We start from the raw sequence: 27,912 nt of genomic DNA, 5'->3' as shown, positions 1-27,912 counted from the left end.
GTCTTGTTTAAATATGAACGCTCTCGTGTCTTCGGAGAGAGTGGTACTTTAGCCTACACCAGAAAAGGATAACCTTGTAGTGACGTCAGAGTTTAAATAACTTTCTAACCAATCAGAAACGAGCGTGGACATTTAACGGTTGGTCACGTGACCGGTTTGAAGAAACCCGGTAAAGTCTAGTGCTCGGGAACGTGTAGTTTTCAGCTCATTACACTAAAAGAGAACCGGGAATTTGGTATTAATCACCGAAGATGGCAACTCGGACATCTAATCTTCAATCAGGCGTAAGTTAACGTTGTATTAACGATGACAGTTACTTGTAAATTGACTTAAAAAGATTTGTTTATGTTAGGTGGCCATGATGTTTTTCAGATTTAAATGGCACTAATTTGTACCGTTCTCAGCTCGCTTCTGATTAAATGAACACCTGTACCCTAGGCCAGATTCAAACGCATGAGTTTGGAAGTTGATAGTTTTTATGTGATTGCTTAATTGTAATCGCTTTTGACCATTTATTTCGGTATGATAGGCTGGCCATAGGCCTGAGTAACGTCTCCTGCTAGGCCTATTTTTGGACCCTATTTCGGCCACTGTTGGTGTACGTGCTTTTAGACGAAGGCTAATTTAGACTGTGCTGTTCTACCACAAATTTTTTGGGCGAGGCCAAGCATTATGGCCTAGCGTAGCATCCATTTATTTACCAGTGTTTTATATATATAATCCTTTTCCTTTTACTGTGGGCCAAACTTACGAATGATCGTAAAATCTAATCATTTTTGTGGAATGCTGTTTTATGTGGTATCTAATCAACATTTTCATCTCATTACCATAAGTATTTAGTTAATTTAATGTAGGCTAATACCAGAATGTCATTTGGCGAACTTTGTAATAAATCCTAGCATTCCAAATATTTTGTCTAGCAAGGCTACTCTTTATTGCATAAATGACTGGGTTATCCCGAAAAAGGGTCATATTTTTGCAAGATTGACTTTGGCAGTCACTGGAATATTCATTTGTTTAGGTTACATTCATCCCTAGCCTAAGAGGCTGGTACTCAACATGGGCCCCATTTTGCACGCAAACTTTTAATTATCAAAACTTAGGGGCATGGTAGTATATCCCCATTTTTATCTCTTTTTATACTCTACAGATGGTATGCTGACACCCAAGTGGTTGGTCTAGTCACAATCATTCCTGCATGGTTGTCTAGAAAATTTCCTTAAAGTATGAAACTTAGTGCTCCCTTTCCTGAAAAAAAAGTTTAGATAAGTTATACTGTATCAGCTTCCTCTCCCTGGGGAAGTATCCTTGATATGCAAGGGATCACATGGTATCAGAGGTGTCAATTCCTTCATAACCACCCTTGGCAGCTGTGGAACGTTAACCACCAGATCAGCTGCCAGCTCTGGTTAGTGATGATTAGTTGAGTGGTCGGAGCACCTGCAGTTTACGTTGACATGTGTGTCGTCTGCCAGTTTTCTAGTCGCGGAGGAATACCAGCATACGAAATCGGTACTAAAATGATGAAACCATAACTAAGCAACCTGACCTAATGTAGTGCGGCGTGCCCTTACCTGGCTGGTGGGTCTTCGCCCCCCTTGAACCCCCCTAGAAAGTTATAGAACATGGTGTTTCGTGTGGAACTACTTACCTTGGCGGACGGGACAAACGGCGTTACGTGGCGTCAATGTAAACTGCAAACTACCCGAGTGGTCTTGTCCTGAGAGAAGGGAGGCCTTGTCAGGCATGTCCTTCATGAATATCCATTGGCTATGAATAGTCTCAGATCTTGTGGATTGTAGTCTGAGGACTTTTAGGGTTAAACTTGAATGACATCTGCACAACACTTCTATCTAGTGCTGCTTGTCACATTGCCATTATATGTGCGCTCTGTGTGTCTAGTATTGTCCCTGATAGAGATCTGATAGTATGGGACCAGTCAGTTTACTGTACTGTTCCTTTAGCTTGTGGACACTGTTGACATTGTTCGAATATTGTGTGGTGCAGCAAACTTTGGTGAGTTTGTTTTAGGTGTTCTTGCATGCCAGTTCCTTGCACAGAATGACTGTAGCCTGTGCCACATTCGACCTTGACCTATATTAGCTGCCTGGCCCGGTAGCAAGTGAATTTTTCTCAAGTGCATAACACTACGGACAGTTGTCTGATCTGCTAGTGCTGTTTCATAGGTGGGTGGTGCATTGGGTTGCTTTTGTAGTCCCCATCACCATCCTAACTGCTTTCTTAAGTGAGGTTCTTATTCTTGAAGTGATTGTATGTACTTTTGTACTTGGGAAAATGACTTGTTATTCCCATTGTGGTTTGTGCTTGGAAGTTATCTCATGGTCAGTCTTCACACTCAAATTTTCAGAGGCATCTAGTATAGAGTTCCCTTCCTAGGTGGGGAGCATTGTACAGCATTAGAATCTGAATTTTATTGTCCTCAGTTTTATATTACAGAGGAACCTTATTGACCACTTACTGATTTCTGGGGAATCATAGCTGCTCTTGATTTAGACATAAGAGATATCATGTTAGTCTGAAGGAAACCTGACCAACTTGATACACACCCCTGTGTTACAGAGGCATTGTTTCTATAGGCTTCACTGGGTCTCTCTTTTCTAACCCATATTTTTCTTACCAAAAAGTCCCTGTAGGGGATTGTGCTCTCAGTGCACCTTACATGTAGTGCATTCCAAGCATTCTTAAAGGGTGTTGGTTGTCCCTTAATTCCTTTGCTGCACCAACTTTTTAGACTTCCACTTTACCATCATTTCCACATTATTTCTCTCGGATTTATGTTCAGTCTGAAACGCTACTTTTTAGTATTACTGTGGGAGTTTTCTTCCATTTTCATCATTAGATATTTGAAGTTCACCAGATTCATTTTCTGGATCCATTCTCTCTTGCTGTTTGAATGACTCCAACTCCCTCTTCATTGTTGTAAGCTTTCAGGCTGCCTTTATAGCCTAAATTTCAAGATTTAATTCATTTTTATGAAGTCAGCAATCAAATCTTATGAGAAAACTCTCTCTTTTATCAATGAAAATTTGTATTCCTTCTGTGGAAGAATGAGAGATCTTGCCTTGCAGTATTCAAATTTTGTACAAGTTATCCTCTGTGCCCTTTCAGGTACTTTGCTTGACTTCAAAGAGAGTTTGTCATGATACTCTACCTTTAATTGTAACCTTTCCATGCTTACAACTACCACACCTCATTCCCTTTCACTTGAGATTTAAGGTGATATACTCACCTCTGCAAGGATGTCTAATCAAGCTATATACTGTACTGGTAACCATGTCAAGTTGTTGCCTCTGTGCCGCTTCCTCCTTAGAAAGCCAGCCCTGGCCACTTTTTCCTTGGTCATGCACCTGTAAAAATAGTGTGCCTTTTACTGTGCACTACATCAGATGTCATTCAGTTTTGTTTCTTGACCAGATTTTGCCATTTATGCAAGTTGTAACCTCCGGGACAGTCTCGCAGTCGTCCAGAAATGTTAGTAGTATGGTTAAGTTACTTAATATTGCTAGTAGCTGTACAGTAACCATAGTAGATATGTACACTCGGCAAGGAAAGTGAGGATACAGTTTTTTTAAATCTTCGGACATATGTTGCTCAATAATGCGACATCTGGCAACTTTAGAAAGGGGAGGAGCTTCTGTCTTATTGTTTGTTTTTTGCTTGACCTCTTATATAACTTTCAAATCATATTCTACGATTCTGAAATCATTGATACTTATATGCAGTAGTAAGTTTTACAGTATTCGTTCAAGTTGTAATTTGCAGCGACAGTTCTGAGCAAAATGAACATTTTTCGACATAACTTACCAAGCAACCTTACGCAAATGAATTTATGAGACCACATTGAACGGAATGCTTGCAAAATCGGAAACGCGATCTTCCATAATGAAATCAAGACTTAAATTTGAGCAATGTCCAACGAAAAGGAACGAATGCATTGTTATGATGAAAGAGAGAGAGAGAGGGAGTGAGTCTGCTGTTGTGTAAGCCTAGGCCTATATGTACTGTAGAGCTACTCATTTCATTATTTTTTTTTCGTTTAGAGATTGAGCGATACTGTATTTGTAAAGTATGTTTTAGCAATGGACAGAGAGAGAGAGAGAGAGAGAGAGTTGCTGTTGTGTAAGCCTAGGCCTATCAGTAGAGGTACTCATTTCATTATTTTTTCTTTTAGAGATTGAGCTATACTATATTTGTATAGTATGTTTTAGCAATGGCGAGAGAGAGAGAGAGAGAAACTATGGCAACGTCAAGAAACATCCAGTTACTTGTGTTTTTCCCCAAGCTCCCGCGCTGCCCTTCACATCATAGAGAACGCTCTTTATGGATTTAAATAGATTTGGTCAACCTACCCTAGGTGTCACAACATTTACTGCCATTAATTCCAGCTGAATTTTAACACCGTGAAATACAAACATGAACGTGTAAAAATTAAAGAAATTATCTTTACCTCGTATGATGATGCTATAATAAGCCTGTTCATTACGGAAAACGAGTAAATATTGCCGTTCTGATGATTAGTACTACACCGAGATATCCACATACTATCTTTTAGATCTCTATGAACGAAGTCATCTGAGAAATTCTGATTACTTCGGACATGCATGTTTTTTTTTTAAGTATCTGAACGTTTTTGTTTTGCATATTTAACATATATGATATAATTTGCATTGAACTTTCATGTTCTAGAGTAAATTTGCCGAGATTATGTGTTTTCTGTAAGAAAAAAATTGAAATTCGATGAACGAAATCTAATGAAAACTGTATCCTCACTTTTCTTGCCGAGTGTACATTTGACAATTATTTCTTTAAGCCTCCCAGAATATGCAACAGTTTCCAGCATCTGATCCCACTTTGAAGTTTTTCTCACTACTGTTCTGTGATAGAATAAAATCAGTGTTGGATGAGAGTAGGTGACTTATTTCCAGTTATCCAGTATACTGTGCTATATAGATATCAAATTACAACTTAAACCCCTCAGAAATTATTTTTAAGGGAGTCAAGTTTGATTCGATGTACTTAATTGAATTTTATTTTCAGATTCTCAGAAATGATGAGAATGGCCCTAGAAAAGTTGCTGCAAAAGTGCTTCAAGGTCCAATTTTACGAAGAGCTGCTTTGGGAGATGTGGGAAATCGGCCCATCCCGTCTAAAGGATCAACGGGCCCTCTCAAACCTGATTTGTTGAAACAATCTCTTGTTGCCAGAGCAGCTGCAACCAGACAGTTATCTTCACAGAGCAGGTATGTAGGGGATGAGTAACAATGTTTAGCAGTGATTTTGTTTGCAACTTTGCATAAATATTTTTCTTGATGTTGCACTTTTAATGTAGGATATATGTAAGTAAAGAAAAAAAAGGCAATATTTGTTCTCATTTTGAACAAGTAAAAATGGGATCATTTCATGGGCCAGCCCTGTGAAAGCTGCTAATCAGCTCAGTGGTCTGGTAAAACTATTTTAATAATACCCAAATGACTAAGATTTATGCAAATAGGCATTAAATACTGTAGTCAATGAGCCAAGCAAATACAGATTAGCTGCATACAGAATTTTTAAATTTAAAATGCAAGGAAGCTGTGTGAAACCTTAATAAATGCCAAATGGGAAGACAGGTATTAGAGGGGAAGTTGCATTGTTTGACAGTTTCAAACATATTAATTGATTATTCCTGTCAATCCTTTTAACGGTTTTCTGTTTAAGAAATAAACTTTTTCAGGAAGGATCTTTTAAAGAAATATCACTCCTAAATGGTCAGTGATTGTGGAATATTCACTGAAATTACATTTACTAATTATTGATAGTTATGACTAGCACTTATGCTAAAAGGAATTTTTATCTTATGGTTGAAGGAATATGGTTCAGATTTTTACATGGTAATTTTCATCCTGTACTTGATAAATAAGCAAAAGGGGAAAAAAAAAATAAATTTATTAAAGTTGAAGTCCAAACAGTTTTTTGCAGTGCCATTTTTAACTTGAGTAGATTACATAATTTGGATGTTTCATTGGATTAAAGTTACTTGCCTCTGAAAATGTAAGTTTTGAGAAAATGGCTAAAAAAAAAAAATGTACACTCCAAAGCTTTGATAGATAGGAGGAAGCCTGTAAGTATAAGTAGTTCTTCACACTAAGAAAATATTGAAAATTTCATTGATAAAATAAAAAGTAGTATGCGTGTTATAGAAGTTAAAGAAAAAAAAAAAAAAATGGAGAACGTACTTCTAAAGGGATATAGTTTACTTACTCATTACATTTAAGTTGCTTAATCATTTATGATTTTGTAAATACTTTGCAACATACTTAATCATTTGCATTAAACTTACCTCAAAGAAAACTGGTTGAGTGGACAAATAGCCTAAAATATTGGGTAAAGATTTATAGATATTTTTCATTTGTGTTGATACCAAGAAGTGACCTGGCAGCTGACATGACTGTTAAACAGGTAAACAGAATTTTTTTGTAAGCCCATAAAAATTTGGAGCTTGAACACTTGATAATATATTTAAAATATTCAACTATCTAAAAATGTCAACTACAAATACATTTCTTCAGCTAGTACAGCTTTTGGCATAGCCCTTAATGCACATTTTAAGAATAGAGTATATTGCTGGTTATATTTGTCTGTAGGATAAGCACTAAATGAGGTGAGCTTAAGTTTATTTTGTGTTTACAGTGCATGTATCTGAGACGTAATGTATACCGAGTTAATATACTGTAAATGTTTTAGGAAAGACATCAAGGAAAATGAGAATGTCAGGGAACCCACTGAAAATGTTGAGGACATGGATGTGCAAGAAGCAAAGGTTGAGGAACTGTCTATTGCCTTCTCTACCCAACTTTTGAATGTTGAGGACATTGATTCACAGGACCATGGTAATCCTCAGTTGGTCTCTGAGTATGTGAATGATATCTACAAGTATCTCCGTGAACTAGAGGTTTGTGTCTTGAGGGTATTAAAATTCACTAGTCAGAATAAACAGTGAAATTTCAGGGCCTTAAAAAATACAAGGAGTTATTGCATAGATTTTTATGCTAATGCTTTGATATTAAAATTTATGTTGTGGAAAGCTACTTTGGTTTTTTTTTTTTTTTTTTTTTTCCTACCAGAATCAAAAGAAAGTGCTGTATTGTATAAAAGTCCTTAAGCTGTTGAGTAAATGAACCAGTACCGTCAATTACAAATGCTGTAGTTTATGCAGTGATGCACATTTTGTACTGAATTTCATTTTTTGTAACAGTATACAGGGAATTGCTCCCTTGGCTGTTGTCGATAATCCACTTTATCCTGACTGTGGTGACTAGTGCTGAACTTCAGTCATTTCAAAGTGGTACATCAAAGTTGAAGATCTCAGGGCTGGCAGTGTAGTAGATAATGCTGTACAGTAGTATAGATCTTGCACAAAGTAACTCACTCTCTCTCTCTCTCTCTCTCTTTCTTTTATCTTAAAATGTTGTGCTCTCAATGGTGGTAGTCTGGGACTGGTACGTTTTAAAGTAATATTGAGAGAGTGTGGTTTTTCAATTGCAGTCTTCAAATGTATTCTCACACATTTTATCTTTACAGGATAGAAGTCAGGTCAAAAGTGGGTACCTTGAAGGACAAGTGATCAGTGGGAAGATGAGAGCAATTTTGATAGACTGGCTTGTACAGGTTCACTCACGCTTCACGCTATTGCAGGAAACGCTCTACCTTACTGTTTCTATTATTGATAGATTCCTCCAGGTGAGAAGCTTAAAACTTTTAGCACTTTATTTAAATTCTTGAACATGGGTACAAGAATGTTTAAAAGACTTAGTCTACTAGTCTGAGGGGATGTTTATAAGCAGAAGGTTTAACAAGTGACTCTTCAGTAAATATTTTTATACTGAACCTTAGCAGGAACAGGAGCTATCTAGTTAAGATAGCTAAACAATTGTTCATTTCTTGTTTATTGGGAATAACATAATTTTAGGGCCCAAGACAAAATGTTATCAAGGAAACACCACCAACTTGAGATGTTTTGAGAAAATTCAATATTTCTTTTCAACATAAAAAAAAAAAGTCTGGTTTTTGTAATAAACATCAAACTGTAGCAATAAAATAAAAAATGAGGGAAGCCATGAAAGATGGATTAGTTTTTGTTTTGCTCTTTCTAATCGAAAGGTTCCTTAATATACCGTAAATGTGATATGTACCATCTGCATCATGGCATTGAAGAGATCTGTATCACCTGTCATAGTATTGCAGGAATCCTTGATAGAATTGATTAGCAGCATTGTTATGACTGAAGAAATTCTTGACAGAAATTTGTAATATGTATCATCTGTGTTAGGGCAGTATAGCCCTCATTGCATTGTAGTTCCATCTTTATTAGTAGATTTGCAAACCCATTTTTGGAACTGATAAAAATTAACTCTTGCAGTTATATGCAGATTTTTTTAAAAGGTTAGCCTTTAGTGATGGTAGAAAATGCTTGGCAATTATTCTAAGCCTCCATTTTGCAGGGCCATTTGCAGTTGGATGCATATATTTGCATGTGAATGCAAGAAAAAAAATTTTAGATAAGAAAAGTAACGAACATATGGCACATGATTAAAATATTTTTTTTTACAGGTCGAAAGATCCATACCCCGTAATAAATTGCAGCTCGTTGGTGTTACTGCTATGTTCATTGCTAGTAAATATGAGGAGATGTACTGTCCAGAAATTGGAGATTTCAGTTACATTACGGATAAGGCATATTCAAGAACAGATATTAAAAGGATGGAAATCCAAATGTTAAAGACTCTTCAGTTCAATGTGTCTTATCCACTTCCTCTGCACTTTTTGAGAAGAAATAGTAAAGCTGGATCTGTGAGTATCATTCTTGAAGTTACTAATTGTAACAAATATAATTGGTAATAGTGAAATGTGTTTAGGCTGTTTTTAGGTCCAAGTAACAATTTCAGTAACTTTTTTGTAAATCTTCAACTTTCTTTGACTATTATTAAAGTTTTTAAAAGTTTTCACAAGAAAATTGTTTTGTATGGGGAATGTTTAGTTTTAAATTTGATATTGTGAAATATAGTTTTAAAGTTATCAGCTGAGCACCTCTTTTTTGCTCCTCTCAGTAGTTAGATAGGCTTGTGGAACACGCTCTCACATTAATCTTGTTAGTAAAATAGATCTACCTGATAGTGTTACACCACTATTGTATTAGGTAGGTTTAGGCATTGAAAATCTCAAGTAACTTTTGTCCTTTTGTGGGTGACCTCTTCAAAATAAGAACATTTTCTTGTTTGCCTATTCAGATCAGTGTGAAATGTTGAGTGTTGTTAATCACTCTTTATCTGAAGAAGGCTCACTAGCAGTTACTTATTGCCTATTCAAGTAACCTATCCAGTGCTGAGGCAGAATAGCAGGATTCTTGTGTGCTCTCCCATGACATTGTAGTGTAATGTTATTTGGTACCCAAGCCTCCCATATCAGTTCTCAAAACTGTACATGTGAAGCATTTCAATGGCTTCTCGTATTGGTGGCTGCTGCCCAATGGTGTTCTGTCAAATACACAAATACTGTATGTCACTGTCTTTAAAGAATCTTACTCCCTCAATTAAATGGTTGGGGAAATCTCACAATTCCTATAACCACACAAGCTTATAAAAATGCAATATTGAATGTTCTTTTCAGTATTCAGTAGGAACCTCACAAACCTCATATTTGTGTACTGTACCAATATGTATTATTTTAGGGCACTAAAGGCTTTTTTTTTTATTTTGTACAGGTGGATGCCACTCAGCACACGTTAGCAAAATATCTTATGGAGTTGTGTTTGTTAGAATACTCGATGGTCCATTTCAAGCCTTCAATCATTGCTGCTGCTGCGCTCTGCCTTGCTCTCAAGTAAGTGAAGTTTGGAGGTAGCTCCTAATTTTTCCTGTTAATCCATTGTGTGACTGAAGTTCTTACTTTTTAACATCAAATTGCAGATGTAAAAGATTGTTCTTTGCAGCGACTCCTTTAGTTTTTTTTTTGTCTCCTTCCAGTTTTCACATATGCTATGGAGTTAATAGTTTTGAAGTATAAATGATGATACTGAATCACTTTTGGCCACTTACTGAGTGTTTCCTTCTCCAAGGTGGCTGCAAAGCTATTTAATTGCCTACTGCCTTCAGTCACCCACCAGGCCATCAAGCCATGGAACACACAACTGCTTTCGTTGTCACCTACTGGGCTATAAAGCCATTTAATTTTGTAGTTTTAACTTCCTAACCAGATATTTTTCCTTTCCTCACTGGCTAAAAGCCCTTTGTTGGCCGAGTTGGTTGAGCTTTGTTGGGCGGAGTTCGATTCCGCCGCGGCTGATGAAGAGTTAGAGGAATTTATTTCTGTAATTCCACTTATCTGTAGGTCCCTTGTGGTTTTGCGTAAAATAAGTGTTTCTAGGAGAGCTCAGCTCACATTACTTACTTTTCTCACTGGCTAAGCTTTGTTGTTGGCAGTAAAGCAATTGAATTCTGTAAACTTATCCTGCCTTGTTTTTGCTTTCCTCAGACATTGGCCAAGTTTGGTCATATGGGCTTTGTTATAAAAAAAATATTACATTGTAGATATGGAATGTGTTCGGGCTAAAAATGTCTATTTGAAAACCCTTAAACATTCTTAGATCTCAGATGTTTAAGGGTAAGGTATTTGATGAATGATGAACTTGAAAGATGTGATATGACTAAACAGATTACTCAAGTATAGATGGGGTGTTTACCAGTGTGTGTGTAAGCATTTTGAGGTGTGATACTTCAGAGCATTGGCAGTCTGCAACAATGTCTCTTTTATGACCTTTAAACCCATTCTCTTTCAGGTTGTCCGATGGCAGTGAATGGAATAACACACTAGTGTTTTACTCGCGTTATACTGAAGAACAGTTAATCCCGGTTATGGCAAAGATGTCCTCTGTAGTTGTTAAGAGTTACACCATGAAACAGCAGGTAAGGAATAAAGCTTCAGATTTTGTTAAACATGAGTTTTTATAGGTTTAGTTTATCATTGTAATTTTTTGCAGTGACACTGTGTGTACTATACCTTTTAATGGATTTTGATTTCAAAATTGTTTTTTCTTTTTGGTCGTGTTATATGTTATACGCACTTTTTGAGTGGGTAGCAGAGCTTTCACTCGGTTTAATTTTACTTTAGCAGAGTTTTCACTCAGGTTAATTTTAAGTGGGAACTAGAGCTTTCATTCAGGTTTGTTTATTTTTGTTAGGCATGGCTGTATGAATCATGTATTATCATTGGACAGAATACTGGAATCAAATGGTTCCAGTGCCAGGTCTTGAGACCAAATTTTCATGAATCGGTTTGTCACTGTAATGGGTGTCAATAACTTAAGAACTACTTTGAGTGATGACAAATTATCCTATTAACAAGAGGCAGTAAGTAAATGTTGTAGATGGCTGACCATATTTTTAAATCTAGGGTTTTGAAGCTCTCAAACAGATCCCAGGCAATAGCAGTGAACCACATAATATCCAAAGTGCATAGAGGTCTCAATGTAAAGCACTCTTGAGATGCATTTCATGTTTGGGGCGATTTTTTAAAAACTTAATTTGCATTTGTGTTTTTCAGGCTGTAAGACTAAAGTATAAGGTAAGCAAGTATATGAAAATCAGTGACATTCCACAGCTCAAGTCAAAAATTATCCAGAATCTTGCAGAGAAGGGCTCTCTGACATAAGGTGGCACCAGACGCTCAGAATGTTACCATGAAGAAATCTTGTATTTACATTTACTCTTAGTAGATACATTCTTACTGTGATTGAAGTATTTTAGCATGCATTATCATCATTTTTGATCACATTGTTGTAGCTTGTGTTATCATTAGTAAAGCAGTACCTGGTGTCATAGACACAGGGTAGGTGTTAGTGACAATTTCTTCTGCTATATCCTGGCATCTCCTAACTCCAGAGAGAGTCCTAGTCATCAGCGAATAGGAAAGAATTGCCTGGGCAGTATTTTTTCACTTTTATATGTAAGCGCCATTGATAGAACGTTATATTAGCAGATCTTTCTGCAACTTGGGTGCTCAATTTTAAATATCTTACTTTTAAAAGCTGGATATATAGGTAGTCCTTGGTTCTTTCAAGAATAAAGATCATTTGGGTAATGTTGAAACTGTATTATATAGGTTTAAATCAATTTAGTTATTTTAACATTCCAATAAGAAATTGTTTGGAAGCCTTATGTTATAGGGATACAGTCCAGCATTTTATGTTTTTCGTGTTTTTATGTTTTACCTGAAGACTATATAAATATATATCCCATTTTTTTTAGGTTAAGTATCCTTCATTATTTCAATGATGTCTACATATCAAACCAGAAGTCATATTGGTATCATTGTTACAGCATTTGCTTTGGCCACTTAAAAAAAATTGTAGATCGAAATGTTACCGTCATCTTTTGGCCAGTAGAAAGGATGCTAGTTTGTTATGCCTTCCAACATGGTTTGTTAGGGTCTGTGCCGAAGACGATCTTTTTCTTTTTCTTTTTTGAGTAATGCCAAATGCTGTTGATTATGATTTTTTTAAGTGTATATCTCTGCCTTAATGGTAAGGATATCAGTACAGTAATAACATTTCATAAGTGGCCATATATTTATCATCACATACACCATGTAGCTATATTTCTGTAAGGAATAAGTTTTTAATATACTGATTTTTCTAAAGGTTTCTTTTTTAACCTAAATAGCATACTGGACAAGAAATTTTCAGTATCCTTTATATCAAAAAGTACTTGGTTTATTGCCTGATCAGTTTTCACCACAGTACCACATTGTTGTAAAATTTGCTGTATCTGACTGTTGAACAGATCTGAAGAGACTTGCAGAGTCTCATTTCCTTACTTTCATATAGGTTGTCTAAAGGATTTGTTCACAAGGGGAAAATTGAACTAGTTGGAGTGTGTCAGTGTGTGCTTTTAGGGTCGAAGTGAAGTTCTCAAAAAAAAAAAAAAAAGTATCACTATCACTCTTTCCCCAGAACAGTTTAAATCCTTACCCATAGTTTTCTCTGCCACTGATTGAAATATCTGGGGCAGTGCACCAGAATGTGCTCCACCATTACCAACTTACCAAGAATGCACATAGCATCCAAGTAAATATGATAAAAATCACTTCATATTTAATGTTTTAAACACTGAATTATTTAAATGACCTGGTGCTTGGCTTTATAGCCTAAATTTCATGATTCATCCTTCAATGCTGTATATAATAGGAAATAGACATGAAAATACATGCAAGCAAATTGTCCTTAAGCTTCATATATTATAATGCAGTGGAATTTGAATACTGGCTCAGCTCACTACAGCACATCTACCTAAAAATTTAAGCCTGTAGTTGAAAAGAAAATACAGGTAATTTATTGATAAGTTTATTTACTCACTCCTCTTGATGTAATGGGTAATTCATACGTAAACAGATCTTCAGCACATTTTACCTGGATCGACATTCCTTCCAATGCTAACAAAGCTTCCTGCTCCAAAACTGCTACTGTTTCTTCATCCTGGAAGACCAAAGATTGTCTTCATTATGAACAGCTAAATTTCAAGTTTCATGTTTACGGAAACACATGATGCTTTAACCTTCTTTCTGGTAGAAGGTACTGCCTACAAAGTACTTTGGATCTTTCCCAGATAATGACCCCAAGGGTTTTCGGGGGTCATTAAATAAGACTAATATAACGGGCTTGTACTCGACACTGCAAAAGTGGATACATACCAGGTTAAAACCCTTGGGGGTCACTATCTAAGAAAGATCCAGTGCCTTGTTTGGCAGAACTAAAAGGTTCTCTACAACTGCAGTACTTTCTCATGTATTTTTCATCTGCTCCTTCATTCTGTTGCCACCTGACTGTTACAGCCAGCCCTTAAAGTCCCAAAATGTGAGGTATTTTTCCTTTTTCCTGATTTTCTTACACCCTATATGCTGCATATTTCATGTTATAGTTCTTGCTCTGATACAAATACAATCTAATAAAAATATTTTTTAGGTGTGTATTTATCTGAAAAACATTCATCACAAACTCATTACCTTACAGTAATGTATCATGATAAACTTTCAGACACTTTAGAAGAAATAGAATATAACATAGAATTTAGGCCTATGACCTATGAGGTCATTCAGCGCTGAAACAGAAAATGACAGTTAAAGGTTCGAAAGGTGTAACAAGGAAAACCTCGCAGTTGTACCATGAATTAATTGTTACGTGACGGTGGACAGTAAGACAAGAAAGAATATGAAAGGAGGTACAGTAAAAGACTGACTATCTTAAGGGGTAGCAGCTACGAAAGACTTCCCATCTAAATAGCTATTTAGACTACTGTAGTGTTTGTGATGAAACAGTTTCGACACAACTGTTTACACAAAACTAATATTTTTTAAAGACAAACCTACTTCCTCCCAATCCCTGCATACCTTGCAACTGGTCTAGAGAACACAAACAATACCCAAGTCTACCACTAGATGGTTGTTGGAGCCTAGAAGCATGGCTTCTCAGCTGGAAACAGTGGATCCCTTCTTTTAAGGAATACCAGATATTTTGTGTGAATGCACAGAAGGGTATTGTAAAATATGGAGTTTGTATAAAAATAAATTTTTTAAACTGCATTTTGTATATAAAAGGCAGCAGTTACCTTAAGCCTACGATGAAACTTGGGACCAAAGTAATACCTACCTGACTGTCTTCAGTAACCTGTCCATATCTTTGGGAGAAATGGTTGAGTAACAGAACCTTTGCATTTATTCTCTTAGCAAATTCAGCAGCTTGACCAGAAGTTGAGTGTCCATTTTCTGCAGCTTTCTCCTTCAAAGAATTATCATAGGTTGCTTCATGAATGAGAACATCACAGCCTCTGTCACAGAATAATCATGATTACTACAGTATTCTATAAAACTATACCTATAACAATTCATCTGTCTATACATGAAGATAATGAATATATTTTCAAGGCCTTTTACACAAAGTCATAAAAGGAATACTGTACATTTAAATACTTTTTTAAATATTTTACTTTTAATGAAATCAACTACAGACAATATGAATATGAAGACTTTTAATTCTAGGACATCCATATTTTATGTGCATATAATTTATACCAAGGAGGTACAAGTAGCTTTTCTCCTTCCTGGGTTCTCAGTGTACTAGCAGCATTAATTTTTTGCCTCTGCTTGATTTTGTTTTACTTTGCAAAGAAATTTAAAGGCTGTAAAAAAAGGTAAGCATAACCTTTGCAATTATATATTTGGGCATATTACTGCATATAAAAATCCATTTGAGGAAAAAGGAATTAAAAACACTAACTGAATAGAGTCTCGAACTTTAAATTTGAGCTAAACGTGCAAAAACACTGGGCCTGAGAATATCAAAAACAGTCCTATGATATATCTGGGAACTGATGGTATTGTGACACTAAATATGCTTTTGTCATGTCCCAGAATTTCAGATGCTGTACATAACTACCATCAGTAAACAAGACAAAATATATAAAAATTAAAAAATAAACTAAAAACATATGCAGACTAGATTGGTTTTTAATACCCCTTGCATATCTGGACCACACTCAACCAGGATTATACAGAGGGACTCTCAGGGAAGGAATATCTTAAGAATGGTTTCCTTCCGGTTAAGCGAGGATTACCTCGCTGAGGTTGACCAGTTTGAATGCATACATTTTGACAGACTAAAAACAATCACAGCTGTTATTTACCTTTTCTGCCTATATCTCTCTCTCCACTTCAGTTGCCACCCAAAACACTACCACTGCATTATGAAAACAGAGAACAGCAAGTCTAACCCTCTCAAAAATGTTTTATAAAAAGTTGAGAGAGAGAAAGAAAAAAAAACACATTCATAAGGGCAGTCCCCAGTTAATGGCGGGGGTTCTGTTCCCAACTGAGCGCCATTACCCAAAAATCAGCGCCGCTTAACAGCAGATTGGCAACGAAAATCCAGTTAATGGCATCGCTAGACAAGCGCCGTAAAACCTTAGATTTTTGTTTGTGTACATGTGTCAAACATGCATATGTGAATATGACAAGAGTAATTTTTTAAATAATTCCCTGAACGTTCAACACTGGAACTTTTTTTATTTATTATGTTTAGGAGGTTACAATTATCACTAATTTCTAATTGTTAAATGCCAGTGACAGTGTATCTTGTAAAATTAGATAACCATTAAATTTCAAGCTTTTGTAAGTTTTTCATGGCTCAACAATTTCTTACTGTTGTCGAGTTTAAGCATATAAACAATATCTGCATTATCTGGAATCAATAGTAACAACCCCCTGGTCTTTTTGGATGACATCACAAAATAAAAAACAAACAAATCTATGGCACAAACCTGACTAAATGAGCAAGAGGAGAAGCATCTCTTGTGTCTCCCAGAATGACCAAAGATTTGCCAGGAATCAGTGATCCAACAACCATATCTGGGGTGATTAGTTTACCATCTTCTGTCGTTACAGCTTTCCCTTTCTTTAACTGGCCATATAAAGGACCTTCATAGTAAGACAAAACCAAGTTTTCAAGTTGGTTAGCCAGATGAAAATACAGATAACAAATAGGAAATAACATATTTACACCAATCTCATTTGGCATATTCAGAAGTCTCTCCCATCTTATAATTAGCTGAGCTAAAACCAAGTCGAAATTAGAAACTTATGTAATGCATTTTAATAACATGTGATAAAACTTGCTTTTATGTTAAATACTGAAATTTGTTACTCTCCTCACAGATTTGACACTAGATAAAAAGATCCTAAATCATTATCTACTGATGAATTGCAATGGATTGTAAATATTTCTCACTTTTGTGGTTAATACTTATGAAAAAAATATGGCAGTATATTACATATTGGAAAAAAATTATTGTAAAAACAAGCAAATGAAAAAATAACATTTTCCTAAAATCAAAATTGATTTTTTATAAAAACTCATTGCTTTTCTACAGCCTACTGTGTAACCAGCATAATTCCCACTTACTCCACTAAAAGATGAATGTGAGCACTTCTACCTAGCCATCCAAATACCTGGTCTCCAAAGCACCCCCATTGTTAGCTGGACTCACTGCAAGAAAGACGGGTGGGAAGGGGGACACTTCCTGTAAAGTAATGGGACTGTAATGAAAACTATTCTTGAGATTTTGTGTATGCTCTATCACAAACCCATTAGTGTACTTGGATATAGCCAGGATGTTATATGATAACATGAACAAGTAATTATCCTTAAAACTTAGATATTGAAACTTCCTAAAACTATTATTATATTATACCAAACAATGTCAGAATGTGATTTTAAATGTAAAATTACCAAATAATTCATATATATGCCAAAGACCAAGAATATGCCTTCAACAAATAATACAAAGACAGTAACCAAAAACAGAATGGCTATTAAAAAAATGTTACAGTTTCTAGAATCTGAACGAAGACAATTACAGGACCACTCAAAAGCTAAAGACATTTTGGACACACACTAAACTGAATACAGTATAAATTAATTATAGACTAGCTAACACAAATAATACACGATCAGTTAGTTCAAACTTATGCATGACATCTGATCAATATGAAGGAAATGAGCATAATAAATCACACAAACCTGGGAGCAGGATTGCAATCTGTCCATGGAAACCCAGCAACACAGAAAGATGTTACCTCCATATCACCAGAGGTACTTGGAGCCATAAGTAGGGTGAGCCAGGTAGAAGTGCTTTCTGCTTTTTCTGGAGCGTGCTTGTCAGCAGATTATGCTGGCTATACACAAACTGTAATAGGTTTGTGGAAAAAACAAATACATGGCTGACCTGGAGGAAGGCCAAGCTCTAATAGCTTCTCCTTATCCAATGTACCAGGTCGACCCTTTTGATTTAAAACAAAGCCAAAAGAAGGCACACGGTGATGAATCCAACCAGCTACAGCGCACCAGTTATCATCATCAAACCTAGAAAATAATTAAAGCATAAAGGGTACAGAAGACACATACCTATGTATTGTACAAGTGTTCCTTGATTTAGGCAGGTTTGCTTCCAGGAATCCAATTAATAAAAATTCAAAGCAATTCATCCTTTATGCAAAATGGTATAAAGCACTTTATTTCAAGGTACAGTATTTGTATATATGTATGAATACATAACTTCCACACATTCCCTCATATGCAGTAAAGACTACAGAATATCATTTAAACATTATACAGTACCACCCAAAACAATGTAAATGTTACATAAATATAATTGTTATAAAATTTTGCTAGATGAATCCACATAAAAAAGGCTACATACATCTGGTACCAATGCAACCAAAGTACAAAGTACAAAACTAAGCAACAACAAAACTTTTTTTTTTTATTCAAGAATTAGGCATTGCATTCACTTACTTATGTAACTTACAAGAGAAAATTAAATAAGTACAGATTATTCAAAAACAGAAAAAACTAATTCATTCTCTTCTTCTCTCATGCTGGAATTTAGCTGATTTGATTAACAGTGATTAAATTAACTCTCTTTCTCTCTTCTTTCAATAGTTAATATAAATAATGAACTCTGACATGCACTCCTAAACAGCAGTGATGAATATGTTCCATACTTACAACTTCCAGTGAGCATTTCCATCGCTGTCTTCAACAGAATAAATCAATGACCCTGGCAATTCACTTGGGTGAGTAACAGAAGGTGCCGAGTGATCAACAACCCATTGGTCCCAATCTTCTAAATACTGCTCTTTGATAGGAACAAGCTCATGGACCTAAAAGAAACTATCTAAAATTAACACGAAATCCTGTAACTTTCAAGTCTTTATTGTCCACAGTACAATAGTTATTGTTACAGAATATCCAAACTGGAAGTTAAACAGACACCTTACATGAGCAAGGGACTAACCCCATTACAGGAAATGTCTAAACATATTTAACAGCAGACCCAGATAGTGAGTTCTGGTTTACCTTAATCATTTCATTAATAACATTAACATTGCTAAGTATGACTTTACTGTTCTGACATCAGTAACATGTGTGCCTAGTTCATAAGGACAAAATTCAAATCAGTATACAGTAGCATGAGAGTCTAAAATTTTAAAATATATTCTTTAAGTTCTGACCACCTGTTTATGCTGTCCCCACACTTCCACTGATTATTTCAGTTTTTTATGAAGTGTAATTGGCAGATCTTTTTGTATCACAGCTGAGCAAACTGAATAACTACAGTATAACTACAGTCACCCCTAATAACAAGAATTTATAGCTACAACAAGTATTTCAGAATACTCAGATTTCAAATAAATATAATCTAAACATCTGATAAAAATCCAAAAGCTTTAAAGGCTGACTTTTTGTTTCATACAAGCAAGCCAATGCCAAAGCAGGAAAGATTCCTAGGGTACTTCAAAATGGAGGTGCTTGTGTCCACTTGCATTTACTATGCTGGTTTGTGTGTCCATATTAAGCAAACCACTGTCTCAAATAGCAAACTGGCTATATAGGAGGGAAGATCACTCAATAGAAAGCAGCTTTCAAAATGGAATTTTGTCAAAAAGATAACTGAGGAAGTAGGTGTTAGGCCCTGATAGGTCTAGTGCAGAAACTGACAGATCATCAAAAAGAAAAGAATGGCTGACTGTCAGTTAAATGCAACATTGTGTGAAGGAAAGTCACTGTAATGCACAAAAATACTGACAGGTGAAAATGGCAGGGGATGTGGAGGTGCGAGGTAGGAAATGTTAGCCTATAAATGGTCACTATAGGGCTATAAAATAATGTATCAAGGTAATTACAGTATACAGTAAGAGATGTTACTAAAGTAGAAAAAGAAGGTAAACTGCCAACTCCAACTCATGTGCAACTAATAAATAGCATCTGAAAATGCTTAAGTCAGCAAAGAACAAAACCCATGAATTATTTTGAATACAAGTGCAGTTCTCCCCTTGAAAAGGATAAGCTCTTTTTAAAAGTTTAAAGCTGACAAATCTTCCCTTCCACCTATCTGAGTAGGCAACTGAGTCCCTAAGCACCTTTGGTAGTAAAAACTAGAGACATTCTCTGCATGACTGTAGTCTAGTCAATTATTGGTTTTGTTCCCAAGAATTCTTAACTCAAAGCTCATCATGAACCATTAAATCATGACTTCCTTTGACCACTTTGCTAACGATACATTTTATGATATCTAGTGGTGACTCTTACCAATATTGTGAAGTATTTTCACCTGTCTGCTACTATCTTATTTGGTGTGTACATGTATACTCTCACATGCCTGGACTTCATTAGAGGTATTCTAAGTGTGGTATTCTCTGAACATCCATATGTTCACCTGTAACTTCCAGCTTACGTAGTTTTCAGGTATCTTTTTTGGTTATTCTGATAAATCCTTTAGTGTGGGTTGAGCTCAGAAACTGCATAAGCTCTTCATCACTCAGTGCAATAATATAAAAAAAAAAAATATTTGCTGTTCCATCAAATTATAGTTGCATGAATAAAACGACTCAGTTCCTTAAAACTATAAATGTTATAAATCATTGTAAACAGTTATAAAAAACTGTATAAATAAACAAAATATATATGTGTATGAGAAAAAAATCTTTCCATGAAATCCAAACATAAGGCACATGGCACAATTCAAGAATGGCTGAAGGACATTGGGTGGAGGGAGCGGGTGAACAGAAGTTTCATTAAAATCAGATACTGTACCACTCTGTACTTTCAAGACATGGGGCTCTGAAGGTGAAGGACTCTAAGGCCCTGTCAGACTCCCTATGCAAAGAGCAGGAGAGAAAAACATGCCAGCACGCACTAGTGAGCACTCTCGGGACCACTGAAGCTAAAAATCAGACTCAGCAGCTCAGTTCACTGAATCAATAGACGAGGTTAACTCAAGATCACAGTCCCTATTCCCATATAGGGAGTCTTGGATGAAACCACAACCAAGAGTGTAAGAAAAACGCAAAACAAATATAAAAACAACATGTAAAACAAAAATGATGAAAGAAGTTTCAACTTGATGATCAGTCAGAGGGTAGGTGAGTAGGGGTTTCCCTCACTCACCTGCCAACCTACAATTATTACCTAGTTTCAACACTTAATTCCAGCTCATGCTGAGGGATACTCTGACATAAAAGGTGATAGTTTGTACTGTATTCCTGTAGGACTAGATGGCACTGATTTGTTGATAGAAGATGATGATAATATTCCATATAATAATATACTAAATAATACACTCTACATTACACAAAAAGTACACCATAAACAGCTTACCCCTGAAGGAAATGTATAACTTACTCGATACTTGAAAAGCAATAGTGATCTCGATAGGCTAAGGGCGGTATAAACGAATCTTCTCAGTCCTTGGGGACCGTACAAATCAACAACTGGTGCCCCTTTCTTCTGTAGTTCTTCCTCAGACAGACCAATCTGAGATGATATTGTGCATAACAGACCTGGGAGTCCAAACAAGTGATCTCCATGGAGATGAGTTATGAATATTTTATTAATCTTCTGCCTTGAAAAAGCCACCTTCTGCACCTGAATCTGAGTGCCTTCACCACAGTCAAAAAGCCATACATTACCATCTGAAAATAATTTGGAAAAGAAGTCTTTTAATTGTATTAACCTGCATATTTATACTATGAAAAAATTTAATATTTCCAATGAACTTGAAAAATCTAGAACAAAATTTATACTGTACCATGTAATTATTGAGTACCATATAATTATTGACACCTAACTATGAACAATCCATCTCCCACTATACCATCTAGCTGGAGTGCTGCAGCTGAAACCCCTCGTCTTGTGGAAGGATAGCTGGATCCGGTACCAAGGAAATAAATCTTCATTCTTGATGATCTGGAAGTAATTTAAACAACCCATTAGTATTGCAGTTTCTTGCAGTAATTGCTTTTTCTTAATTATACAAATATACAGATGTGTATATCTAAGAAAAAATGCAGTTAACTTTAAAAGATTCAGATTCTTTCCAACAAGAACTATCATCTATTATGAAGACTTGCTCCTTATGGTGGAGGTATCACTTAAGAAACATGACTTTTGGTTTCCTATTTCCCAAGAATTGCCAACTGCAACTTGGAGGATGCCAGGATCAACCAATTGCCTAGACAATACAGAATGTGTATCCCATTCAAAAGGGCCTAAGTAGACATGATAGAGAACACTTGCATGAACACTGCAGGGTAGTTGAAAATGAACAGGTAGACAGCCCCAACACTGACAAAGTGGCTGTACTTCAAGGAGTCTTCATGGCTAGCTATCTGAAAATATTAATTGTTTAGGTACACAGAAAGCACAAAGTCTGATGGAATGTTGGATTCCATCCTGAAATCAGTTTTGAGTGCAAACTCATCTAGATGAGATTGATGACATATCTTCAATCACTCATCAATTTACTTCCCATGAAGAAATGACTGCAGAGATGTAAATGACACCACTAAATCTTTCTCCATAATCACCTTCATCTCAGCCAACAGGGTGAGAGCTTTGAGCAATCCTCGACAGTAGGTTGGAAACAGGAGATAGAATGGGTGTCAAATACCTGTCTTGAAAAGACTACCCATCACTCTGCCCATTGCTTAATGTGTTGCCCATTGATGCGACAGGCATCCCTGGGAAGAACCCTGGCTCTTTTTAAGATAAAAAGACTGTTGTGGTCCTCACCAGCATTTGGAATCGAATGCTCTTATTCCATCACCAATGTCGCAAGTGTAGCTACCCCCAAAGACTTAGCTGCAGTCCCTTTTGCTGACCCAAAAAAGGCTATCAAGGATACTGCCCAGTGTATTATGCTGTCCTGAGTTTCAACATACCTCTTCTACACCAACAACCCAACACTGCATTTAGGGAAGGTTAAGGAGTATCCCAGAACAGACCCATTCCAAAGGAAGATACTGCTCTCAATTGAAACAGAAGGGTCAACAAGGTTAACCTTATTAGCAAGAACAGTAGTGGTCCCCTTCACAGTAGTGAAAGAGAGGTCTCTTGGAATGCCAAGAGAAGGCCCTATGTTAATGAACACAAAAGATGCTGTAAACATTCCAGATGCAGCATTGTAAATGAACAAAGGGCACCAATTACCAATAATTACACTTTGAAATAGCTTCAGTGTAGGTTGTCAGAGGTGAGAATATCAAGACATTCACTCTCAACAGTACCCACAGCACAAGTGCTTGGGTTACGACAGCTAAGAGGGAGATTCTAAGACTCACCTACCTAATGCCATTAACCACCTGGTTACCAAGCTTAAAATACCATTTCCAGCTCATGCTCGAATGCTTCTACACAAAAGGAGATGGTTTGTATTTCTGTATGAACATGGGGTTTGTCAAAACTCCCAAAAACACATTTTGTGTGTTTCAGACAAACACTATGAAACACTGATGGGTACGTACATGAAATAACCGATACTAACTGACAGACCAGCTCCTGTTTACCCTACATTTGAGATGTCACTTTAAATAATTTTTTTTTTTGGGGGGGATGCACCCTTTTGAATTATGCCTAAAACAAGTAAAAAATAAGGTACAATATATTGTTGTACTAAGCATATTTTGGGAGAAAAATCAAACCAGTGGATATCCAATTGTCTATTGGTACTAAGCATAAAAAGACAACAAAATATAAAATTATATAACATTTGGACATGGTCTGGCAAAGGCTGACAATTCATTTTCTATAAACTGACTAAGATCAATCATACCTGTTAGTAAAGTGTTCCTTCCAAGTAAAAAAAAACTTATAATTTCTGTGTTTTCTGACAGGTGGCAGTAGTCTACGGCACCAGTTGTTTTTTTAATTTGTCCAACCTTGTCATGACCAATTCTTAAAACACCCATTTTTAAAACTGAAAGGTCATTTGTAAGATAAAGAGAAGCCCATTATTCAATTAGCCTAGTGTCCACTGCATCATGTTATGTTATGAGGCGTTTCATCTGAAACGGAGTTTTGGGGTAGTATGCACATGAAAGGGTCATGACTTAACTAGGGGGTCCAAGGGGGGTAAGGCTCCACTCCCACCCAGGAAAGGGTACAGTGTTTAAGGTTAGGTAAGGTAACAGCAGGTCTGGTTAACTCATATTCTCTTTGAAATGTCTACTACAATTACAAGGTAGCCTAGGCCAGCCTATGTGACCTGTGCATTTACACTGGACCCAAATTTTAACCAAATTTACATCAAATTTATAGGTTACTCATATCTATTACAAAATTATTTTCAAATCTTTTATAAAATAGCTTAGAGTAGAACTATAGGACAGCTCTGCAAGGGGTAATACCTTGGAAATTGACTTTTTCTATAGCATTTTGGTTGCTTATAAAAAATTTACCATTATTTTTTGGCAGTTGACTTTAATTAACCTCAAAACTGATATGTTATTGTATGCTAGCCATCCTGGAATGCTATCGCACATGCGCAATGTTATAGGGGAACTTTTGGTAAAAAGCAGAGTTTCCTTCACCAGGGGGTCCGATCTCCGCCTAGGTAACACGGCCTACTAGGTTAGGTTAGGTAAAGTTAAGTATACCTTAGTTTCACCAGACCACTGAGCTAGTTAACAGCTCTCCTTGGGCTGGCCCAAAGGATTAGATTTATTTTACGTGGTTAAGAACCAATTGGTTACCAGCAACGGGACCTACAGCTTATTGTGGAATCCGAACCACATTATTACGAGAAATGAATTTCTATCACCAGAAATATATTTCTCTAATTCTTCATTGGCCGGTCGGAGAATCGAACGCGGGCCCAGCAGAGTGCTAGTCGAGAATGCTACCAACCCGTTCTTCTATAATAGTTTCCTTAGCCAATCCCTTCTTGAACATATGGCTCCCTAATAACTTGCCCATGAACAAAACCATTCCACAACAACATGACAAGCCAGTCTTTCTCCTGGCAATTTCCCCCACCCAAAACCCAGCGTTCCCAAAGGGTCCCCAACCATGTTGGATAGAGATATGAAGTAATGATAACGGACCAGCAATAAACAACACCACCTCCTTTATCAGCAACAATAAAAGTACAGGAAAAATCAATTCCCAAGGTAATAATCCATGCGGAGCTGTCCTATAGTTTTACCAGGGCGCAAAGAGGTTAAGCCCATTGTCCTACTAAGGACAAGAACAATTTAGGCTAGATCCGACCTTGTCCCTAAATTAGGTTAGGTTAGGCCATATCCCATGGAGTGGTTTACAAATTGTAGAGTCTACAGATTTGACAGATGAAGAGTGTATGTTTTCAACTGCTTACCTACCAATTTCAGCATTCACCATTGTTCCTGGTGGTGCAATCCATTTCCTTCCTGGTTCTCCCCAATGCAATTGCCCCGGTCTCACACTGGAGACCCCATAGTTGCTTGGCATGGCCTGGCCTAGGATATGAGAACAAATACGACTGTTCTGCACCGATAATAATGGTCATGAATGCATAAATAACGATAATAGCAGTCGATATCTTGTAACATTCATTTAATTAATTGGCCAACTCGAGTAGCAAAAATTTACCATACCATAAGTGATTTTATAATATATCAAAATTTACCTGATCGGTTAGTGTTAGAGCACATGTTAAATTAATTTGAATTAATACATTTCTTAACCAACTCTTACAGGAAACAAACGTTGCATTAAAATCTTGACGGAAGACTACGATAAGGGGCTGACTCAGAGTTTGAAGACCTGTCTGTAGTAGGAAGAAAAGTTGCCCATGCCAGAACAACTTTTTCAAGTGACGACAAATGAGAGTGAATGAAAGACAAGGAAATTTAAAATCAAGTTAAATGGATTTTTCTATTTACATCGAGTGTTATTGCCTACAGGAATGTGTAATGGTCTTGGGATAGACACATTTAACACGAATGAAGCGGTAGAATTCTCAAGTAGTAAAAGTGGAAAGGTCCAAATCACACAAGTTTAAGAAAATAATCAACAAGTGACTTCAGTGTGGGATAATATGTTGATCGGGAAACTAGAAAAAATTGTGGACATAAATCCTCTACACCTACTTCCACATGAGTCGAATATACAGCAGAAACAGTGTTCGTGGAATGCTATTCGAGGAACCAAGGCAACCATAACAAACAAACTGTTGAAGGAAATGTGTAACAAATATTTGAACAAAACGCCCACTTTATAAAATCTGGGACGGGTGCGCTCAGCAAAACAGAACACAATAAGAGTGATCACTGCATTACCCAGAGACATTTTGCCTGATTTTGGGGAGAAATATTGATAATGGTTGTAAAAGACACCAGGAAAGAGTTTTGAAAAGTACTGGAGGAAAAGTTTTTGTGAGTTATGAGAAAAAACCAGCGAGGAAAAGAGAAAACAAAAAATTATGAAAACACGAGCAAATCCTATAAAAGGGAGACGAAAGGTATTTATATAGATTATCCACACAAACAGTTATATTCAAGAGCACAGGACAACGGATGCCGTATCGCATTGAAAGTTGAAATCAACGGACTTGAAAGCGAAGTTAGCGAACATCGGGAAAAAAAGTACATTAATGACTTCTGTGTTTGATGAAAACTCAAGAAAACAGGGACAGTGAAATAGCGACAAAACACTAAAAATTCGTAATAGAAATTCGAGATAATAAGAACATGCAATAAATATATTAGAAAACTCAGTCTCCTGGAGAGCGTTGGTTATTAAAAACTGAAGTCTAATTAGAGTGATCACTCCAGTTGCTGAAGCAGCTAATATTTGTTAAGGGTATAAGTAAACCCATATGTCTTCTCTTCTGTCCATAACAATTTACTGAAACATTTAATATATTATTTCTTTCTGTAGTTCTAGATTTTCTTTGCTTATCATTTTTAGCATTTCTTGAATTGTAATTTTCTGCAGTTCCCCAGCTTCTACCGCACTGCTTATTAATTTCTTTAACCATTCATGATTAACAAACAATACAATACTGCATACATCAAGATGGTAACATCTACTCATTACATGACAAGGAAAAGTGAGTTATTTTACATGCATCATATCAATGTAAAGTTTTCAAATAATTTGCTTACAGTCCAGAGCATCTTAAGTTCCCAAAGAGTTTTGTTTCAAAACCGACAGTGCGGAAACAGCCAAGAGTCTGCTCCCATTGTTCTGTGATGACCCATGAAGTCATGCCACACTGAAAGGCAATTGGCAAAGGAGTATCACCAGTGAGGAATTTTTTGATACAGTTTTAAAATGAAGGCGACAGATAAAGAGAGATGTCATTTTACTATAATCTAACAGCTATATATGAAAATAATTTGGAAAATCATACATTTAGTCTACCATTACTGCATAATCCCACGCGAATGAAGGGGAATATGCTTTCCCGAGTTGGCTTTTAACTGCAATTCAGTATTTAATTACACACACACACACACACACACACACACACACACACACATATATATATATATATATATATATATATATATATATATATATATATATATTAGATATACAATAAGGTCACAAAATAATCTGTAACCATTCTTTTGAAAAGTCTGAATGCCAAGGGCTGTATATAAACTATAATTTGTTTGAACGATTTTATTTTAACAGTAGCCTACATCAAAAGGATTTTATTGCTGAGAAAACAAGAGTACAATGGAATACAAAATCTTGTTTAATAGCGTTCCAGATTTTTTTTTTTTTTGTGGATGTTGAATAGTGTATTAGATTCAAAAGTTGATGGTCTTGGTCAACCTTTAGTGCTTATAAACAATTACTTTTTGAAAACTGGACATCTTTGTACGCTATAATCAATCTTATTTAAGAAAACACAAAAGAAAAGTCTGTATTTGTGTTTCGTTTCATTTTTGGAGGGACCCATATCGTGGAAATAAGGGCAGTGTCTTTATAGACTTACCTACAGAGGCAAGTATGAAATCGCTTGATGTAGTTCAATGGGC

The 27,912-nt window shown here is 36.2% G+C and overlaps 2 protein-coding genes across 6 annotated transcripts; one reads left to right on the top strand and one right to left on the bottom strand.

Moving 5' to 3' along the window:
* Window positions 1–36: 36 nt before the first annotated feature.
* On the top strand, window positions 37–12,693 carry CycB (Cyclin B). Its single transcript, XM_067129240.1, has 8 exons — window positions 37–284; window positions 5,059–5,261; window positions 6,745–6,952; window positions 7,582–7,740; window positions 8,611–8,850; window positions 9,761–9,879; window positions 10,835–10,961; window positions 11,599–12,693. The coding sequence occupies exons 1-8, from the start codon at window positions 252–254 to the stop codon at window positions 11,704–11,706; spliced, it is 1,197 nt and encodes a 398-aa protein (XP_066985341.1). The 5' UTR covers window positions 37–251; the 3' UTR covers window positions 11,707–12,693.
* A 689-nt stretch (window positions 12,694–13,382) lies between these two features.
* On the bottom strand, window positions 13,383–26,147 carry LOC136853539 (zinc phosphodiesterase ELAC protein 1-like). Of its 5 annotated transcripts, XM_067129246.1 has the most exons (9): window positions 25,616–25,754; window positions 25,257–25,377; window positions 21,759–21,850; window positions 21,287–21,576; window positions 18,611–18,765; window positions 17,829–17,965; window positions 16,365–16,521; window positions 14,699–14,876; window positions 13,383–13,528 (listed from the first exon to the last, which is right to left on the bottom strand). In XM_067129246.1, exons 2-9 carry the CDS (start codon window positions 25,367–25,369, stop codon window positions 13,397–13,399), a joined length of 1,254 nt encoding a protein of 417 aa, XP_066985347.1. In that variant the 5' UTR covers window positions 25,370–25,377; window positions 25,616–25,754; the 3' UTR covers window positions 13,383–13,396. The 5 variants fall into 5 exon arrangements, with proteins under 5 accessions (XP_066985347.1, XP_066985342.1, XP_066985343.1 ...); XM_067129241.1 differs by lacking the exons at window positions 25,257–25,377; window positions 25,616–25,754 and adding an exon at window positions 26,011–26,147; XM_067129242.1 differs by lacking the exon at window positions 25,257–25,377 and having other exon boundaries at window positions 25,616–25,738.
* Window positions 26,148–27,912: the final 1,765 nt, after the last annotated feature.

The sequence above is a fragment of the Macrobrachium rosenbergii genome, chromosome 27 (genome assembly GCF_040412425.1).
Source record: "Macrobrachium rosenbergii isolate ZJJX-2024 chromosome 27, ASM4041242v1, whole genome shotgun sequence".
Classification (NCBI taxonomy): domain Eukaryota; kingdom Metazoa; phylum Arthropoda; class Malacostraca; order Decapoda; family Palaemonidae; genus Macrobrachium; species Macrobrachium rosenbergii.
The sequence above is the reverse complement of the archived record's forward strand: the minus strand, read 5'-3'. Positions and strand labels throughout refer to the sequence as shown.

Coding starts and splice junctions, on each gene's coding strand:
- CycB (XM_067129240.1), top strand. CDS start 252: ATGGCAACTCGGACATCTAATCTTCAATCAGGC. Junction 6,953..7,581: donor AGTATCTCCGTGAACTAGAG/GTTTGTGTCTTG, acceptor TTATCTTTACAG/GATAGAAGTCAGGTCAAAAG. Junction 10,962..11,598: donor GTTACACCATGAAACAGCAG/GTAAGGAATAAA, acceptor TGTGTTTTTCAG/GCTGTAAGACTAAAGTATAA.
- LOC136853539 (XM_067129246.1), bottom strand. CDS start 25,369: ATGCCAAGCAACTATGGGGTCTCCAGTGTGAGACCGGGGCAATTGCAT. Junction 17,966..18,610: donor GGAAATGCTCACTGGAAGTT/GTAAGTATGGAA, acceptor ATTATTTTCTAG/GTTTGATGATGATAACTGGT. Junction 13,529..14,698: donor AGGTTACTGAAGACAGTCAG/GTAGGTATTACT, acceptor TTGGTCTTCCAG/GATGAAGAAACAGTAGCAGT.